Source organism: Carassius gibelio, chromosome B19 (genome assembly GCF_023724105.1).
Source record: "Carassius gibelio isolate Cgi1373 ecotype wild population from Czech Republic chromosome B19, carGib1.2-hapl.c, whole genome shotgun sequence".
Taxonomy (NCBI): Eukaryota; Metazoa; Chordata; class Actinopteri; order Cypriniformes; family Cyprinidae; genus Carassius; species Carassius gibelio.
In genome coordinates this window covers 33,185,289-33,206,317 of record NC_068414.1, presented here as the reverse complement: position 1 = coordinate 33,206,317, position 21,029 = coordinate 33,185,289, and the positions used below count along the sequence as shown (strand labels likewise).

The 21,029-nt window shown below is 36.0% G+C and overlaps 3 protein-coding genes across 4 annotated transcripts in view; all 3 read right to left on the bottom strand.

Moving 5' to 3' along the window:
* LOC127979732 (antigen peptide transporter 2-like) overlaps positions 1-21,029 on the bottom strand; it is a 412,715-nt gene that overhangs the window by 179,856 nt on the left and 211,830 nt on the right. The window lies entirely within an intron of this gene.
* The window catches only part of LOC127979734 (patr class I histocompatibility antigen, alpha chain E), a 268,175-nt gene that overhangs the window by 60,614 nt on the left and 186,532 nt on the right, over positions 1-21,029 (bottom strand). The gene's annotated exons all lie outside the window — the stretch shown is intronic.
* The window catches only part of LOC127979735 (HLA class I histocompatibility antigen, A alpha chain), a 340,316-nt gene that overhangs the window by 137,419 nt on the left and 181,868 nt on the right, over positions 1-21,029 (bottom strand). Inside the window, exons 4-6 of the mRNA XM_052585356.1 lie at positions 10,808-11,100; positions 10,367-10,461; positions 9,379-9,735 (exon numbers count right to left, since the gene is read on the bottom strand). Of these exons, the coding sequence (XP_052441316.1) occupies positions 10,405-10,461; positions 10,808-11,100 (350 nt within the window). The 3' untranslated portion in view covers positions 9,379-9,735; positions 10,367-10,404. Of the gene's footprint in view, positions 9,736-10,366; positions 10,462-10,807; positions 11,101-21,029 lie in introns of the transcript that reaches the window.

The following is a 21,029-nucleotide window of genomic DNA, read 5'->3' as shown; positions in this document are numbered from 1 at the left end:
TCCCTCATCTTGAAAGATAAAATGTTCTTGATTTACAAAATAATTAGGTTAATTAAGCACTGATGAAGATATGATAGCTATGGATGAAGATTAGCTGCAAATATGTGTAGCGCCTCTCTAACGTGCTGACAATGAGAGGTGGCTATCCTGAGTTCTTTAAATATCTTTCAAATCAAATAAGTGAGGTTTCACAAATAAATGTATGAGTATCTAACTTGTGTGTGTGTTATTACTACCTTTCTAAATGAAATACTACTCCCCTTTAAATCACAATTTAAGCAGTAATATTCACACTTTAACAGGAAATTAAAAGTCTTGGAATTACTCTTCTCCTGTAAACAATTTCAAATTTAACCCAAATTTTACTCTTTTTCTTAATTAACTTGAAATAGCAAAAGAGTCAGTAACCACAATTTTTTTTTTTTTAAATATATAAAACAGATTTACTTAGAAAAGAATGTCAGAAATTAAATCTGTCTGGTCAAACTCACTTTCCACATCACAGATGCATTTAAATTACATTAAACAAATAAGGGCCCAAGTAAATAAAACAGCTGGCAAAAACCTATCTTAAAATGAAATACCCTTCAAGTGTTCAAATGATGCAGGCCTGAATGTAGCTCGGGTACGTTGTAGCCTTAAACCCAATGGCTATTTCACCATTCAGGGTAAACGTCTGTCTCTCACTCCCTTCTTACCTTTGACCTCTCCAGTGATTAGCTCATACGCAAAACTTTCAGAAATAAAATAAATTCACAAAACATTTGTGTAACTCTCTTACTATTTTCACAGGCATCTTTTAAACATTTTCACATATATTATTACCCAACAAATATTTAACATTTTAAATGCTGTATACCGTAAGTGAACATTACACCATATGTATTTCTCTCATTGAGCAGAATCAACATTTCTTTGCCGGTCAATTAATTTGAACCTTTTTTAACCTTAGACTATTTATTAAACTATGAAATTAATTATTCAAACTAGTACATCTTATACTAAAGAACATTTTTTCAAACGGGTTACATATGCAAACTAAAGTAGCTAGTATTCTGTGAATACTTTAAGATAACAAAGAATTTAGATTTTTTTTTTTTTCAACCTGTAAGTTTTGCTAAGAGAGAGATCAAGGAAACATTCTTCAATTTGATTTCAACCTTGATTTCAATAAATCCTTCATCCTTCAAAGAGCAAGATTAGGTATACAATTTTCACAATTTAGAAAAAATAATAAAGACATGCACAAAATACATAATTACGGAGCAGTGGCGGCTCCAGACAATTTTGATAGGGGGGGCAATGGGGGGTCCTGGTCATTTCAAGGGGGGTCTCATGAAAACCAACAAAAAATACAGTGGGCACGGCTAATAACTGCATATTACTGCATCGAAAATACATTTTGGTCCAAAAATGACTTTACTCAGCATTGTCTTCTCTTCAGTGTCTGTTGTGTGAGATTTCAAAACACTGAAGTGTAGTGATATCCGGTTCACGAACGAATCATTCGATGTAACCGGATCTTCTTGAACCAATTCACCAAATCAAACTGAATTGTTTGAAATGGTTCGTGTCTCCAATAAGCATTAATCCACAAATGACTTAAGCGGTTAACTTTTTTTAACGTGGCTGACACTCCCTCTGAACAGGGCCGTGTAGAGACCTTTGGAGGGGCAGGTGCTCAAAAGGCGCACATGGAACAAGGCTTTAAATGGCGCGGTTCAAAATATCAATACAGCAATATATTGTGATGCATTCCTTGCTGATTCGCGTATCGATATGGATGGTTATGTATAGATACAGCAGCAAATGCTTTGATGCAGTTTTGAAAAAGAAACAATAGAGAAGACAATTTTAAGTTTAAAATAATAATAGCTCTGGGATTAGAAACTGAAATGTCTTAAATTGTCCAAACCTGATGGCTTTTTCTTCTCTGTTCTACAGAATAATTAAGAACAGCGGTTATAGTAAAAACTATAGAAAACACTTGTGCCTCTACATTTTCCTCTTTCTCACCAGCCTCTGTCTCCGGGCTTGCTGTTCCCTGCTCTCTTTCTGTCACTTGTGCCTCTACATTTCCCTCTTTTTCTTCTTCTATCTCCATTTCCTCATCTGATCTATTACTTTCCACTCTCTGTCCATCTAGGAACAAGGCTCAATTTACTATTCCAGCATTAATCTATTATTTTAAACATCACTACTACTCTTGCACCTAATCAAGTCCACCTTAAATATTGATACAAAACATAAAAAACTGATACACTGGAATACAGTGATTAATATTATTATTACTGTTGTAGTTGTTATTGTCTAAAATTGAACACCTTTGCAATGTAAACAAATGACAGGCTACATTTGTTATTCGTATCCTTCACACTGCACTTTGATGTCAGATATATTATGCATTTTTTATTGACATTGACATTTATATTTTTTATTCATTTAATTAGATATTTATTTCCAGAGAGCTATTATTGAGTGTACAGGCTAAAGTGATCTTGCTGTTGTAAACACTGTTGCTATTGTATAAAAAAAAAAAAAATTGCGACACATTTAAAATATAATTATATAATTAATTTCGGAATTGTTTTTATTTTTATAATGATAATTCAGAGAATGAGAAAATCTGAATAAGCCTTACCAGTTTTGTGATAATTATTTTTAAGGCACTCAACGTGTTGAAAAACAAATAAGTACTGTAATATAATAAAAGTTTAGTCAAATAACATAAAAAAGACCAGACCCCTCGATGCCTGTGAAACCTTTCTCCCTCAAACTGCACGCTAGTGTTACTTCTACACTACAGGGCTGTGTTCAGGCCCGACAAAACGTTGCATAACGTTTTTTAAACAGAAACGGTGATGTGTTGAACACACTGTTCTGATGACGCAAGAGTTGCAACTATGGCACCTGAGAAGGCCATTCTTTGTGTTCTTTGTGAATTTTCGGAGCCATCTATTTAGCCTCACATACTGACTTTATTTTTAGTTCATACGGTTTTAATACCCTGTATTTTCTTTCTCATTTTTAGGAAAAGCACTTAATTACCATTGTTTATTTCTATGTCATACAATTACAATGAAGCTAAAAATATAAACAACTACATCATTATGTTGATATCCAATTTTTTTTTTACAATAAAACTTACGACAAACATGCCTTCTAGTATCCTCAATTGCGTATACCGAGCTGCAACGAACACATTTGTACATTATTTTCCTTGAAGCCATCGTGCGAGTTCACTTTAATACCGCATGCTTTATACATGTTGCTGCTGATTGGACTGCAGTTCTGACACACCCACCAAACAAGAGAAAACGCATCTCAAACCATAGACATATATAGGTAGACGCCTCATCGAACGCTACTGCCTATTGGCACCAAGGGGCAAGGAACTCGACTGGAAGTTGAAGTCGGGTGGGGGCTGCCATCTTGTAGCAGAACTTCACTTGCGTTAGCATTCCCATTGACTCCCATTCATTTTGGCGTCACTTTGACAGCGAATTGTCTGTCCATTATTTATTTCTAAAGATACACGACAATGTATAAAGGGCTCCATTACCTTCTATGTTACATTATGGCCCTGTATAAACAGTTTTTTTTAAAAATAAACTAACGATTGGGTCATAACCACTCGACTCTCTGTCGCATTACCGTACAGACAGGAGGAGAAGCTCGCAGGCAATTAACTTTATTGGCGTACTGGCGTTACATTTTAAAATACTATACAAAATAATTAATCAGAATACTTACTCCTGCTCACTCACGACAAAGAACTCCCCGCTCAAGCTCGCCGTCTCTGCAAGATTAACAATGGCAGTTTGCACGCACAGCTACTAGAAGATTTACATCTGTCAGACAGGTTGCTGACGTCGTCAAGCTTCGTTTGAGTCTGCGCGTCAGAAACGGAAGTGCTAAAAAACTCTAAAACTGGGCTTCATTTGTCTCAATTGAGTTCCAATGGGGTCGCTGTGTCCATTTCTTTTACTGTCTATGATTGGCACGAACGAGCCGTGGAGCCGCCATCTTGGACCTGTCGCCAGCTCCACTCAGTGTAACTTGTTTGCCAGGTGCAATCATAGACAGTAAAAGGGTGCAATGAGCTGTCAGCGCATTAAATTAATCATATCTCACTGAATACCTAACTGATTTTGACGCGGGTTTTTTTTGCTGCAAAGGTCATTCATGCAGCTATGATAGGACACATGATTCAGCATATTTTAATATTCATAATAGTCATACAGTGACATATTATATTCTGATATAATATATAAGTGACCAGACGCCCAAAATCTAAATATGTGAGGTAGGATATTTATAAATCACACACTATAAATATAATAAAGAAGCAGAAACAGATAGTTGCAGTAAAATAAGATATTTTAATAAGTTGAAGAAACAATTTATTATAATTTGTGACATATACACTCTCTCTGGTTCTCTCTCCCTCTCTCTCTCTCTCTCTCTCACACACACACACACACACACTTCTCCCTCACTCTCTCTCTCTCTCCATCTCACACACACACACTTCTCCCTCCCTCCCTCTCTCTCCATCTCACACACACACACACACACTTGTGAGGTTATAAGACAACTGCTCTCTTATAATTATTTAAAAAAAATCATAAAAAATGCAGAACCACCCAAGAGGGAGAGAGAGTGAGATGACAGGATGAGACAATACAATTTAGCATGCACACAAATCTCATCGTCTACTTATATGATTTCTATGCTTATATTTCTGTTTTATTCTATTTAACTGTAAAATGAACTGTATTTTACTGTAGGACAGTTATACAGCATATTACTGTATTTTAAAGTTACATTTTGGGGAATACCCTCTTGGCAACACTAAATTACAGTATTTTTAATTTACTGTAAATCTAAATACAGTAAAGAAAAAATGAGCGCGAAACCTGACCAATCACAGATCAAGTTTTATTTCCCGCTTGGAGAAAGAAGAAAACAAGACACACAGATGCGAAAAGAACCAGTCAGATGCAAAGGTGGGTACAAATATTACTTCTTTTACTTTAAATATATTATATCTTTGGTTTAACTAAAAAAAAAAGAAAAAAAAAACGCTGCCACTGAACAGCGCGCAGTCGCCTCATATTTATGCTGTGAAGAGAGCTAGAGAGAGTTGTGGTGACACTGTGCAAACATTCATATTTCTTTCCTTTCTTTCCCTTTTCTGAACGTTTCACCGTCAAAATATGGACATTAACGGGTCTCTGCCTTGGGTTTGACCACTCCAGGAGCTGGTGAGTGTTCATGTGAACTGTTAGCCGAACAACAAAGCTTTCGTGGATTTAGCTTAAAGTCAGTCAGATTTTTTCCCGCTATTATCGCTTGCTGTTAACTGATTAACGTTACCCCATATAAATGCACGTCATGCTTGTAGTGCTAGAGTAAAAACCGCAATGTTCGTGTCGTGTGCAAACACTGGCGTCTCTGTGGAGACATTATACGCCTTTATTAATCATGCCAAAGGGCATAAAAACACGGCGAATTTAAGGTTTTCGAATTTAAGGGCAGTTCCTGAATGCCCATACACTTTCCAAAGCCTCTCCGCCCCTCAGTCTCACATTTAACATTACCGCAAACACAGAAATCTAAAGTTAAGGAAACTAAACAACCAAGAGAAAAATGTGTCTACTTCAAATATAACATTTGTTCTGTACATCAGCATCGGGAGAATAACATTATAATCTCGTTTGCGAAAATGCGCCGCAAATGGCACAGAACACAATGGAAATGTTTTCAGGGGATCCCAATAAGTGACGAACCCGACTGTGTACATCCAATGCGCGATCAACAGCTGTCCGAATTCACACACTCGTTTTCATTTACAGCTTCAAGTGAACCGTATTAGTGGACTAATGTAGAAATTAGTGAATGAGTGTTAAGGGGGCGATTTCGGATTTAGCCAACGTAATTTCCTCATTATTTTAACCTGGGATGTTCTCGTGACAAAGTAAGTAACAGCTTAAGTAATTTGTGAATTAATGCGTATTGGAGACGTGAACAGTATAAAACTATTCAGTTCGATTTGGTGAACTGGTTGAAAAAGATCTGGTTACATCGAATGATTCATTCGTGAACCGGATATCACAAACTGCTTTGTTTTGAACTGTCTTACAACAGACACGGAAGAGAAGACAATGCTGAATAAAGTCGTAGTTTTTGCTATTTTTGGACCAAAATGTATTTTCGACGCTTCAAAAAAATTCTAACCGACCGTCTGATGTCACATGGACTACTTTGATGATGTTTTTCGTACCTTTCTGGACATGGACAGTAGACCGTACTCAGCTTCAGTGGAGGGACTGAGAGCTCTCGGACTAAATCTAAAATATCTTAAACTGTGTTCTGAAGATAAACGGAGGTCTCACGGGTTTGGAACGACATGAGGGTGAGTTATTAATGACATAATTCTCCTAAAACTATACCTTTAATGAGTTTCTAGATTTCAGCTGGCAAAACTATAAAGCTACTAAGAGCAAATACATTCTACACAGGAGTTTTCTGAATTTGTAAATTTTTAAGATTGCTCTTATGACTGAATCTGTTCATGTCTGTTGTTTTAAAATGCTCTTAATATGAAACTTTTATGTATAAATGAAATGTGTTCAAGTTTTTGGAAAACTGAAAGTACAATCTACAAGAACATTAAAATGTTATTTCAAGTATTACAATTTAACTATTAAACCAATAAAAGAAGTTAAACAGTCTTTTGTTTCTTTTTATAGTTTTTACTACTGAGACATGAGACCTGTTGAAATACAATAATTTGTACAGTTTTACAATACATAATAAAAGTGAAAAAATTAGAGTAAATTTCACAGTGTAAAGTAATATTTTATTGTATTAAAATATATAAAAGGATAAAAAAACATAATTGTGTTTTACAGTAAAAAATATATTACTGCAACTACATTTACAGTAAATTAAATGGTACTGTAAATATGAATACAGTATTTTTACTGTAAGTTTAATTTACAGTAAGTTACTGGCAAACTGCTGCCAGTAAGTTACTGTAATTTCTACAGGAAAGTTTTTACAGTGTACCTTACACACAATTACTGCTGTTGAAATATGAAATGGAGGCGGGTCCGGATTAAATTCTCTCCGGGTCCGAATCCGGACCGGAGTCCGGACATTGAGAAGCGCTGCTCTATGTACTTGCTACATCATTAGAAGAATGGCATCTACGCTAATATTTGTCTGTTTCTCTCTTATTCCGAGGTCACTGCAGTCACCCGGATCCAGTACGTATCCAGATCAGATGGTGGATCAGCACCTAGAAAGGACCTCTACTGCCCTGAAAGACAGCAGAGACCAGGACAACTAGAGCCCCAGAGACCCCTTGTAGAGACCTTGTCTCAGACGACCACCAGGACATGACCACAGGAAACAGATGATTCTTCTGCACAATCTGACTTTGCTGCAGCCTGGAATTAAACTACTGGTTTAGTCGGGTCAGAGGAGAACTGACCCCCCAACTGAGCCTGGTTTCTCCCAAGGTTTTTTTCTCCATTCTGTCACCGATGGAGTTTCGGTTCCTTGCCGCTGTCACCTCTGGCTTGCTTAGTTGGGGTCACTTCATCTACAGCGATATCGTTGACTTGATTGCAAATAAATGCACTGAACACTATTTAACTGAACAGAGATGACATAACTGAATTCAATGATGAACTGCCTTTAACTTTCATTTTGCATTATTGACACATTGTTTTCCTAATGTTGTTCTGTTGTTTTGACAAAATCTTTCTTTTTTTTGTTTTTGTTTAAAGCACTAGAAAAATAAAGGTGACTTGACTTGACTATAGTTTATGTGTCTGGGAATGTTTGTAATAAAAATGAACATAAACAAAAAATGCTTAATAATAATTAGTCAATATGCTGTTGTGGTTGCTGTGAGTCACAAGACGACCCCCCCCCCACACACACACACACACTTGTGCCCCCTCAAAAATAATGAGTGCATGACGCCTGTGTGAGACCGAGTTTTAAAATTTACAGTAAAACTCATTCATGTCTTCAGCAAGTTGTTGATTCTCCACAGTGCTGGGTGATGTTGTCTTGAAGTATGTGATGTCTTTCAGGCCTTTCCACACTGAAGCAGAGTAATTGGCTGAAAATTGCTTTTCAAGCTTTTTAGAGTATTTCTCATAGTGCTCTGATCTCCTTATTCAGTGTGTTTCTGGCCTCATTGTACCAGATTCTGTCTCCACTCCTGTAGGCATCCTCTTTGTCCTGATTTTTGCATGAACCATGGCTTGTCATTGTTAAAAGTGAAATAAGATCTCATCAACGTAAGACTTAGTTTGATGTACTCCTATATCTATACTGTGTTACAGAGTGTTTTTATTTAACTAGGTCCTCTCCTCCATTGCAGCCAAACTGTGATAATTGGGAAACACTTTACAATAAGGTGTAATTTCTTAACATTAGTTAATCTATTAACTAACATGAATACATTAATTACAGTATGTATCAATCTTTGTTAATGTTAGTTTAAATAGTTAATAAAAAAACTTTAAAAAATACAGTTCGTTGTTAGTTCCCAGTGTATAAACTAATGTTAACAAACTTGTAATTTTAATAATGCATTAGTAAATGTTTAAATAAATATTAACTAAGATTAATAAATGTTGTAGAAGTACTGTATTGTTCATTCTTAGTTCGTGTTAACTAAAGTAGTTAACTAATGACCCTTTTTGTAAAGTGTTACCAATAATGATAATGAGATGATAATGGTAATTATAAACTTTGAAGACAACCAATTTACAAAAACATGTAACCTAATTTAAATATTAGTAATAATGTTTCCCTGTGCAGTTCATATATGCGTTTATATAAGATATGCATGCAAAACTTTAATACAACATCTTAAATTTTACGTGAACCAAAAATACTCATTTTACTAAATCATCCGAAACAAAATATATCCATATCCCAATCCCAAATATTAATCCCATACAAGGAATAAAATATGAAGCTTACATATTGACTGTATATATATGTGTGATTAGACGTGGTATAGGGTAATGCGATATATCACAGTAATTAATCCAAAGCTGCAACTGTGTTATTTAATGAGCTAACATGAACTAAGACTTCTTCTGTAGCAAATGTAGCTATTGCTCATTGTGAAAGTTAATGCATTACCTCAGGTTAACTAATGAGGTCTTATTGTGAAGTGATACCTATGTGTCTTCATAGCTCTTTTGCACTTTAATCTGTGTAAAACTTTTAACTTTATATATTTTCTGTGTTCCTTATTTTTGTTCTAAGAAAAAAAAATGAAACCTGTTATACTTATGACCACTTTTTTTAAACTAAATTTCAATACCGTGATAGCACCATATATCGTGATAAATCATTAGCAATTTATTGCAACCTGAACATTTGATATCGACATATCTCTATGTGTGATATTAACCAACAAATGGTAATAAATCTCACAAATACTACAAATCAAATCAAACCTTTTCATCTCATCATTAAAGAGAAATATATACATTTTTCAATTTAAGTTCTGCGATCAATATATCATAAAATCATAAACTGAATAGGCACCAAAAGATGAACAAATACAGTTTATCTTCTTGCAGAAATCTATGATCCTGTGTTGTATTCTTCTTTGTTAATATGCAGTTTTGAAAGGCAGGAGGAGAACAACATAAGGATATTTTGTTTAATAGTATCTCCCACACGTCTGGTATCCTAAAAAGCAAAACAAAAAAAATTTATATATATATATATATATATATATATATATATATATATATATATATATTACATTTTATTCATTTCACATAACAGTGACAGGTACACTACTAATAATGATTTATATAATTTTATATATTTTTTTAGAGAGAAAAGGACAAGCCATCTGTTTTCATATGTAATATGACTTACTACTATCAAAACATTACTTTACATATTTAGATATGAATCACACCATGCACAATTGCAAAGCCCTTACTGATATATATATATATATATATATATATATATATATATATATATATATATATATATATATATATATATATACATACATACATACACACACACACACACACACACACAATATATACATGAGGAACTTAACACTGACAGGTTTGAAGCCTGAAAAAGAGCTGTAGGTTCAGTTATTTCACCAATCAACATAAAATCCATTGACAAGATAAGAGCCATTTATAGATTAACATGATTAACAAAATGACACATGCTATGTGTTCATAAAATAAATTACATTCAAGAAATTTTAAGACTTTTACTTTTTAATCCAAATGAAAATACTAAAAGCAACTTTTTCCATCAACAATCAAACACCTTTTCAGTCCCTCACCTTGTTTCTTCTGATGTACCCAGCGACACCAATGACAATCAACAAGACCACAGCCCCAAGAACACCAACAATGATGAAGATGGACACAGACTCTCCTGTTTGATCAGAGAAAACAGCAGATTACTCACAAAAGACAGATAATGTTACCAACCAGTGACAATCTCTAGCAGTGTGTGTGATTGTGATATTTACTGTACATTAGTGTGTAGTGACAGCATGTTTACAATGTGCAACCATATAAAAACAATACAGGCCTAAACATACTGGGTTTGTTCTCTATTGTTTTGTGATTGTTTCCATTTTAATTTATTTTTCTATAAACTTCCTTGTAAATAAATCACTGTTCTTTAGGGTTTATTTTTGGTGAGTCGAGACCTAATACAGTTCACAGTAATCTTAGGAGAGTCTACATGTGTGGTTCACTCATTTAATTTCTCTTACCTGGTTAGTCCTGATCTCTTTTTCTGTCAGGATCTTTCTGATGGCTCTTCCCTGATGCTCCACCACACAGATGAACTTGTTGTTCTTCCACTCTTCAGGAGTAACTCTGAGTTCGCTCGACTTCTGAAAGGTCCCGTCCTCATTGGGAAGAGGTTCACCCACCTCCACATCCTCATGATGATCTTGGTCATTCTTCATCCAGGAGATTGTTACTTCTTTGGGGTAAAAACCTGTAGCATGACACATGACTGAAGATGAGGAAGACTTCTGCAGCAGAGACACCTGAGGAGAGACTGAAGAGAGAGAGAGCGATTTCAGATGTCTTCCCAATCAAGACCTCTATAAACCCCAGCACACTGTCTGTGAAGACTGGTCTTCAGTTAGTTCACTGTATAATGTCAGGCAGAGGGTGAAGTGTGCTGGAACAGATGCTGGAAACATCTGCTTTCTACTAAGTCACTCTGCAGGAGGAGCTGATGTCCTTTCTATCTAACCTTTTTTTCTAAACTTTCAATACTACTAATAATAACTTAATAAAAAAAAAAATCTCAAACAGAGCTTCTTGTCATCCTAGCCGGTCTAATTTAAGCAAACAAACCCATTGTGATAGGTTTGACAGCACAGTAACGTCCTCTAGTTCAGCCAGGACCCTGATAGTAAATACTACAGACTTCATTATGAGTCTCTGCTGATGTGGATCTGTGCTCTTTAACATCAGGAAGATCAGATTCATCTGAGTATGTTACACAGATCTTTATCCAGGCTTTAGTCAAATCAAATCTGTTCTGCTGCTAGTCTTACTGCAGTCCAGAGAGAGACAGCTAACTTTGTCATCTAGTCAATAAATACACAAGCAATCTTTAACTATTGTGTTTATGAAATTGATAACCTGGGGTTAAGTGTCCCTCGAGGGTCCAGTAATGATAGTTCATGACTTGCAGGGCTCACAGTTACCAGTTGATGTGGTTTCAACAAACTCATTAATTTGAGAAAATCTTTAGTAATAAGAGCCTAACTGTTATAACTGATCTTTAGCCACTAAAACACATCAGACCTGCATCAGTTTATACTTTTCTATCCAGTTCATCAATTTAACAGGTTCATATTAAATGATCTGTATTGCTTTAATCAAAACAATCTCTGAAAGAAAAAACACAACAGCATTTTGAAACAAGTCACAAAACAATTTTTACAATGATTTCTAGTGTACGAGACAATTTAACAAAACCTGCATTGCTATATTTTCACTGCTGGATCGGTTCTGATGTACCTGTTTTCTTCAGGCTGCTCTTTCCATACTCCAGATACTTCTTCAACCACTCGATGCACACGGTGCTGAAGTAATGTTTTCTAGCCTCAAGACTAGCTCTGTCCTTGTTCCACTTCTGTACAGTGATGATTCCTTGAATCACTGGAGTAATCCATCTCATCTCCTTCAGATCCAGAAACAGAAAGTCCTCTCCATCATAACCTTCTTGACGAAACCCATTTGTTTCTCCAGTCTGATCATCAAACTCACAGCCGTACATCACCTGGACTGTGTGCACACCTGAAGAACAGAGACAATGAATACAGTCAGAATAAAACCAGCAGTCAGTCAGAAACATGTTTGACCCAGAATCAAACAAATCTAACAGAACATATTTTAGTTTTAGTTTATTTGGCCTCCATTAAAATAAAATAATGAATTAATATTTGAGTTGTGAGTTTACTGACTCAATTTCTGATGATAAGAGAACAAGAAGAGGTGCTGAGAAAGAAAAGTCAATAAACAGACAAGATTTCTATTGTGACGTTTATTGTAGCGTTTACACAAATAACTGTACTGTAGTGCAGTGTTAATGATGAGTCTGATTTAATCACTCACTGTGATGGAATAGATGACTTATTAAACTGTGAAAAAAAAAACACTGTGACTAAACCACTGAACCACAATAGATGGACGGACAAACAGAAGGAGAGCAAAACGACACACAGACAGTCAATATCAGAGCAGTGACATCACTGAGTGTTCATCACAAACAATCACTGATCATCACTAAAGAAAACACTTTTACACTAAAGTGCTTTTAAAAGCTCAAAGTTTTAACACCTAAAAACTTAACTTTGTTTTATTTTCAGTAAAATCAATTTAATACATTTTTGTTCAATAATATTTTGTATTGTATTGTATTGAATTTCATAGTTATAATTAATATTTATGCAATAATCATGATACATTTTTTTCCATCGAAAAAACATTTCTAATATTTTCATCTAATCTAAACTGTCTCTCTTCACATATTTCACTTCTCTGTTTCTGAAGCAGAAGCAGTTAATTTATCACAAAAGAAGAATGAGATTAAAAATATTATCAAGACAAACTTTGTTTCTTGAGAATCAGTTTAAAAAGTGTGAAGTCTGAAGTAGTTTTAAATTCGAATCGCTTTTAAAAGCTTGAAGTTTGAACACCTGAAATGTAACTTTTATTTTTCAGTATGATCAATGAAATACATATTTGTTCCATAATATTATTTATTTTATATTTTGGGAAAATGTTATGGTACTAATTAATATTTATGCATTATGATCATTAAATAACCCCCCCCCCCTAATAGTTTAATCTAAAGCATCTCTGCTCACACATTTTTATTTAAAGTAAAATCAATGTAATTTTTTTTGTTCATTATAATTTTTTTTTTGTATTTTGAGAGAATTTCATGGTACTAATTAATATTTATGCTATAATTATGATCAATTACAATTTTATTCTTAATATTTTCATCTCATCTGAAGCATTTCTAGCCACAGATTTTTATTTTCAGTAAAATCAATGTAGTGCTTTCGTTCAATAATATTTTTTCTTTTGTTAGTCTTGTGCTGTTATATTAGCCGCCTCAGCCTCCTACAAACCTGTCATCCAATTTGTGCTTTTTTTCTTTTGCCCTCTGTCTTTGACCAATGCCATCTGACAGTGTCAAGGGAGTTTTAAATAATTTTTGGCCAGTCTTTTTAGCTTTAATAAAGGTTATTTGTATGGAAACTCTCAGCTCTTGTCTTATTTCAAGTGTACCACACCTGTGTGTCTTCATTAAGGATGTTTTCTTTGTGATTTCAGGGTGTGTGGCATAGTCACTACAATTTAGCCACTTACTAGAAAGAAAAATAACAGTACTCAAAGAAGAAGCCCCCTTAGGCTTTGGGACTCCAGTGGCCCACGGTTAGAGCCATTATCCACAAATGGAGAAAACTTGGAAGAGTGGTGAACTTTACCAGGAGTGACAATGACGACTCATCAAGGAGGATATAAAAGAATCCAGAACAAGAGGTCTTCACGGTGTAGCGGATCTGACCCGAATCAGACAAATTAAAGAGTCGATCAGAACTGTGGTTGAAACACAAGCCGAATTCCTCAGAAAGGGAACAGGAAGTCATGAAACATTCTGTGCCACAAGTCCCAAGCAAGATAACCAACCAACCAACCGTTTCACAGAACAGCTTTCAACATTAAAACCACTAGAACTATTATTGACAATTTCAATTCGAAGAAGAGATTGTCAAATTTTGTGCAAGTAATTGAGATGCAACGCCGGACATCACATGTAAACCCATGAGATTTATACACCATATCCTTAAACACTTCCCCCAACTAGCAGAACCAGACTGAAATTCCTAAGGGGGGCCTTTTAAAGCTGCAGTATAGGTAACTTTTGTAAAAATATATTTTTTACATATTTGTTAAACCTGTCATTATGTCCTGACAGTAGAATATGAGACAGATAATCTGTGAAAAAATCAAGCCCCTCTGGCTCCTTCCAGTGGTCTTATTGCCATTTGCAGAAATTCATCCGCTCCCGGTAAGAAAACAACCAATCAGAGCTGCGGTCCGTAACTTTGTTTGTGTTCAAAATGTAGAAAAATCTATATAATAAGCGAGTACACCATGAATCCATTTTCCAAACCGTGTTTTTAGCTTGTCCTGAATCACTAGGGTGCACCTATAATAAGTGTTTATATTCGGACTATTTTAGATTGCTTCGGGGGTACCGCGGCGGAGTAACACAGTTTGTGATTCTTCATAGACATAAACAGAGAGAAGTAGTTCCGGCTACAATGTTCTTACGCAAGACGCAAGCAGTTCTGTTTATTAACCGCTAGAGCGTCAAAAGTTACCTACCGCGGCTTTAACACAGAAATCTTTGTCAGATAATGGCACAGAAAACTGTCTTTTCTACATATATATGGACCAAAATAAACTCAAAAAGACTTATAAATGAATATCAGTCCATTGCTTCACTCCATATTCATTTATATGTAACGCACACATTTGACTATCATGTTTACAAATTAAATAAAGTGCACACAATTTTTACTGAAAAACAAACAAAGAACAAGTATACCTGTGCAATTACATTCCCTGAGCCCCCCTTCTGGACTTCAGCGTGCTATCAGCTTCACTCACTCTGTTCGCTGCTCCTCGGCACGTTGTGTCAGTGAGTCACGTGACGACACAACAACGACTCACAGCAGAGCAGCAGGAGGGGGAGGAGTAGCAAAGTGGGCCAGGAGGATGTGAAAGCAGCGTTTGCTCAGGATTGTAGAGGTAGAAGACACAAGTAAAGTATAATGAACGTAGATGAAAGACATTTAAATTAAAATATCGATTCAATTACAATCGTATCGATCCGATACCAATACCAGTGTTGGCATCGATACTATCGATATTTAGATCCTGGGGCGCGGTAAAGGGGGGTAAACGATGACGATTCTCGGGGCCCATGACTAAGAGGGGGCCCAGAGAAGCCCCCAATAAAATTGTGGTGCTAAAAAAAAATATTCGATAGTAAAAATTGTTAACTTTAATTAATTCTATTTGCTGTTTCCTGGTGTCAAAAAATTTATTTGTTTAGGAAACACAAACCTCCTTGGGCCCCTCTCCCCCTCTCGATTATCATAAAATGGTTCAGTCCGCCCAAATTGTATCCAGTAACCAAGGCAACACTATAGCGCAGGCAGTTTCAACTTGACAGAGGATGTGAAAATGCCTCAAAAATCTGGAAGTCAAAAACGGAAAGAGAAGAAAATAAGAGAAGTGAAAGAGGCAAAGGGTCGACAGTATGTTACCCAATATTTCACAAGAAAAGGTAGGTTTTTAAGTAGGCCTAAATTGTTAGTGGACCGCCCGTGACAATGATCGTAGCCTACGGCACTTTTCTGTGCGTATACGCACGCTTTGTACATGAGGCCCTAGGTCTCTACGGTAGCATTTTTCGATAAGTTAGCACGTTTCGATAGAGCAGGGTGCAGTGGGTGCACAGCTTTGCCTCACATGCAGCCGGTGTCGGCATCTTTGTACGAGGCGGCGCCCACTTTCAGCACCCTGCTGCGGTCCACGCTGTTGCACCTGTCTTGCAAGCAGTCTAACTTCATGAACTCGAACTATCAGCTGTTTGTGAGGATTCAGTGCATCTCTTGAAGATGATGTGGAGTTGTATTACTACAATGTCCCCTATGTCAAATACAGCATGATTCATCTCTGCCAACCATCTTCACATAATGCTTTCACATTATCTAATCCAGACAGTCAGCAAAACTCAATTTAAACAGCACAAAATGACTGCCTGTGGACGTTATAGGTAGAAATGATTATATTTCAGTTTTTATACACACAATAAATATTTAAACTAGTTTTAATGAAAATGCGTGTAGTTTTAGGAAAAGTCAGGGAGCAGCAAGGCTTTGTGATTTATTTAGACAAAGTTATTGACTATGCAAATTTCAAAACGGTCAAAATGATGCCGTGTTCATTCTAGTGTTAAAGATAATTACCATAAGTTTAAATGTTGTGGTTAAAATGAATGCTGGCGGCTGTTGGAATGTTAAAAGTGCATGATGAGGGAACTCAATTTTCTCAAACGCACTTCAGTGTTTTCGTTACATTTCAACTGTCATGTCAAAAATGTTAGGTTAGATTAGATTAACTTTATTGTCATTGCCAGTGTACAGTACAAATATTCATACAAATATAAATATATGTGAATACACTATATGACACATGTACAGCTATGCACAGTATATACATTATACAGTACTGAAGTAGCCTAGTGCAGTATTACAGAGGACAAATTACGGGTGTGGACATGGGATGGAGTTCAACTGTCTGATTGACTTAAATATATGAGAATGATAATCAAAATACCATAAAAGAGCATGATTTTATGTAAATTAATATGAAAAAACTCTCAGCTGTGTTGGGGGCCCTGTCAAGATTCTTTTCATGGGGCCCAAAATCCTTAGCAGCGCCCCTGTTTAGATCGATCCGCCCACCCCTGCTAGCTGTATCAACCTAAAATATGCTTTAACGCAATTTGAGCGTCATAGAAAACATTTATGTGACAGTTCAACTCAAATTTTGTTGCTGATCTGAAATATATTAAATATGAGTGTGTCAAGTCTGCAAGCATTAACTCTGAGTCTGCGCTCTCTGCTTCTAACGGCAGAGAGAGAGAGAGAGATCGCTTTTTTTTGGCTCACACTTTTCTTTTCCTAATTTTACAAGTGGCAAGTTACATAAACAAGTTACATCTGACTCGGAGAACACCTGGCCTTGATCAGACACTGTGTCTGATCACGGCCGGGTGTTCTCCGAGTCAGATGACTCCGATCGCACGGGTATTACACACAATATTAAACAGACCCGGGACCCGAAATAATAGATTCAGACCCAACCCGGACCCGGCTGATTGTTTAAAATATAGACCCGAACCCGTATGGGCTCAATTAAGGTCAGTGTTCATGATTCAACAATAAGAAAAGAGACTGGGTAAAAACAGTATCCATGAGTTCCAAGGCAAAAGCCACTGCTGATCAAAAAGAACACAAAGGCTCATCTCACATTTGACAAAAAAATATCTTGATTATCCTCAAGTCTTTTGGGCAAATATTTTGAGGACTGATGAGACAAAAGCTGAACTTTTTGGAAGGTGTGTGTCCCGTTACATCTGGCATAAAACCAACACAGCATTTAATAAAAAGAACATCATAGCAACAGTTAAACATGGTGGTGGTAGTGTGATGGTCTAGGGCTGTTTTGCAGCTTCAGGACTTGGACAACTTGTCAGAATTGATGGAAGAAAAGTTTCTGTGCTCTATCAGAAAATCATGAAGGAGAATGTACGGCCATCAGTTTGTGACCTCAGGCTCAAACACACTTGGGTTATGCATCAGGACTATGATCCCAAACACACCAGCAAGTCCACCTCTGAATGACTCAAGAAAAACAATATTAAGGTTTTGGAGTGGCCAAGACAAAGTCAAGACTTAAATCTGATTGAGATGCTTCGGCATGACCTTAAACTGTCCATTCATGCTCAATAACCCTCCAATGTGGCTGAATTAAAATAGTGGGCCAAAATTTCTCCACAGCAATGTGAAAGACTCATTTCAAATGCTTGATTGCTGTTGTTGCTACAAAGGGTGGCACTACGTTTTCTATGGGTGAAAGATCTGGCCTGCAGACTGGCCATTTCAGTACCCAGATCCTTCTTCTAAGCAGCCCTGATGTTGTAATTGATGCAGTATGTGGTCTGGCATTGTCATGTTGTAAAATACAAGGTCTTCCCTGAAATAGACGATGTCTGGAAGGGAGCATATGTTGTTCTAGAACTTGGATATATCTTTCAGCTTTGATGGTGCTCATCTTTCCAGATGTGTAAGCTGCCCATGCCACACACACTCATGCAACCTCAAACCATCAGAGATGCAGGCTTCTGAACTGAGCGCTGATAACAACTTGGGTTGTCCTTGTCATTTTTTTGTCCGGATGACATGGAGTCCCAGTTTTCCAAAAAGAACAGTTTTCCACTTTGCCACAGTCCATTTTAAATGAGCCTTGGCCCAGAGAAAACGCCTGCACTTCTGGATCATGTTTAGATATGTCTTAATTTTTGACCTAGAGTTTTAGCCGGCAACGGCGAATGGCACAGTGGATTGTGTTCACTGACAATGTTTTCTGGAAGTGTTCCTGAGCCCATGTTGTGATTTCCATTACAGTATCATTCCTGTATGTGATGCAGTGCCGTCTAAGGGCCCGAAGATCCCGGGCATCCAGTATGATTTTCTGGCCTTCACCCTTACGCACAGAGATTGTTCCAGATTCTCTGAATCTTTGGATGATATTATGCACTGAAGATGATGATAACTTCAAAGTCTTAGCACTTTTTCTCTGAGAAACTCCTTTCTGATATTGCTCCACTATTTTTCGCCGCAGTATTGGGGGAATTGGTGATACATTAAGCCTTTAATGTAGGATGATTTACTCCAGATGTTGAATTTATACAATCTCTGTATTCTATGGGGTTCTTTAATGACACACCATCCAGTTAAATAAGTTTTGAAAGAAGACACTAATTTACATGGCAAAATATTCATTATGCATTAAATAACACACTACAGCTTTTCATTGTACTATTATTTGCTCTATATGGTCAACTGACACTGCCAGTGTGTTGCATTTGATTCTTCTATTATCCAGTTCAATAGCTTTTAAAAGACTCAGTTACAGAACACGGTGGAATATGTTCATTTTAACCTGAATAACACACTACAAGTCTTCAGTGGACAATTATTTACTTCATATGGGCAGTTAAAACTCCCAGTGTGTAACATTGGTTTTCATCATTGACATATTACACGGTTCAATATCTCTGAAATAAACAGACAAATTCTTGCAGGATAAACTGTACAATTTTTAGTTAAATTGAATATCATTGCACCTGCTGCACCCATGGTATGTTCCTTGATTATTACAGAGACGCTTACTCTGGTGGTGTGGGCAACAGCAGTATATTACAGACTGACTTGAAATAAAACTGAGACTGACAGTAAATATGTACATTTGTTTTTTTAATATTAACTTGATGTGCCATTTTGTTTAAACCAAATTTTGCGATTTATGTCATTTTTGTCTTCAGTAATACATTTTGAATTTCTGTTCCACATTATTGTTTTCTTAATTCATTAATGTATATTGTTGTTGAACACTTGTGTTTGCATGCTGTACTTAAGAATATATGTTTTCATGTGAGTAGTATTATCATCAGATTGATGATTTATGAACTGATTTATGACACGTCAGCGCTGATTGACAGGTTGTCATATGTAAAATATGTATGATTTATGACCTGATTTATGTCTATATGACCTTTCTGTCACCTTGACTTTCATGTCACCGGGGTCCTGTCATCCCCTGATTGACATGACTGGGGGGTGTAAATCAAACAATCAAACAGATGGATTTTGATGGACAGACTTTTGATGGATTTTTGCCTGGATTTATGAGGCATAACTGACAATGGGTGCGAGTATCCTCTGGGTGCAACATCCAGCTCATATAGATGTGCACAGAATCATGCTTTAGTTCAGTTCAGTTCCTTTTATAGCACAATAAAACAACAATGGTTGTCCATTGTGCTGAACAATATTGTTTAAAAGAAATCAAAGTACATAACATGATATGACAAGACAAATACATTTTTAAATAAGCCCTGCCTTAGACAATGAATCTTCACCTTGGCTGATTCCTCGGACTCTCTCTCTCTCTCTCTCTCTCTCTCTCTCACACACACACACACACACAAATCTGAGTATACTCAATTTGAAGTATAAGCAAAATCACAATGTTGTTTTTACTTTTTGTTGTTATTTAAAAACTGTTTCTGTTTTAATCCAGCCTGTAGGTAGTATGTGTACTGTAAAATAAAAAATATCGTTTTAATTTTAAACCTCAATAAAAAAATTGTTGAACATTGTTTGTCACTAAAGCAAGGCACACTGTCTATTGTCTTTAGTTTATTTAAAATAGCCTGATTACCAGCATTGTTTCTTTAGATCATTAATACACCCAAGTGCTTATCTCACACGAGTAGAAAACTCTTTGGATGTGTTTGTGACAAACACATAATTTTTACTTCAGAAAACAGTTTTAAATGTATGACTGAACTTTTCTCATTTGAGAAGCCTTTGTTTTAAATTATTTACCTGACGTTTAACACTTGGTGTAAATTTTATTTCCTACAACACAAAACACTTTGTCTATTTTGTGGGTATCATGTCATTTTCAAATGATTTGCTAATAGATTTAACCCACAATAATCTTTGATTTTCAACATGAAAGAGATGGACAAGCTAAGAATGTGTCAACTATTATCATAATGTTCTTGTGACCCTGATAACTGGTATTTAA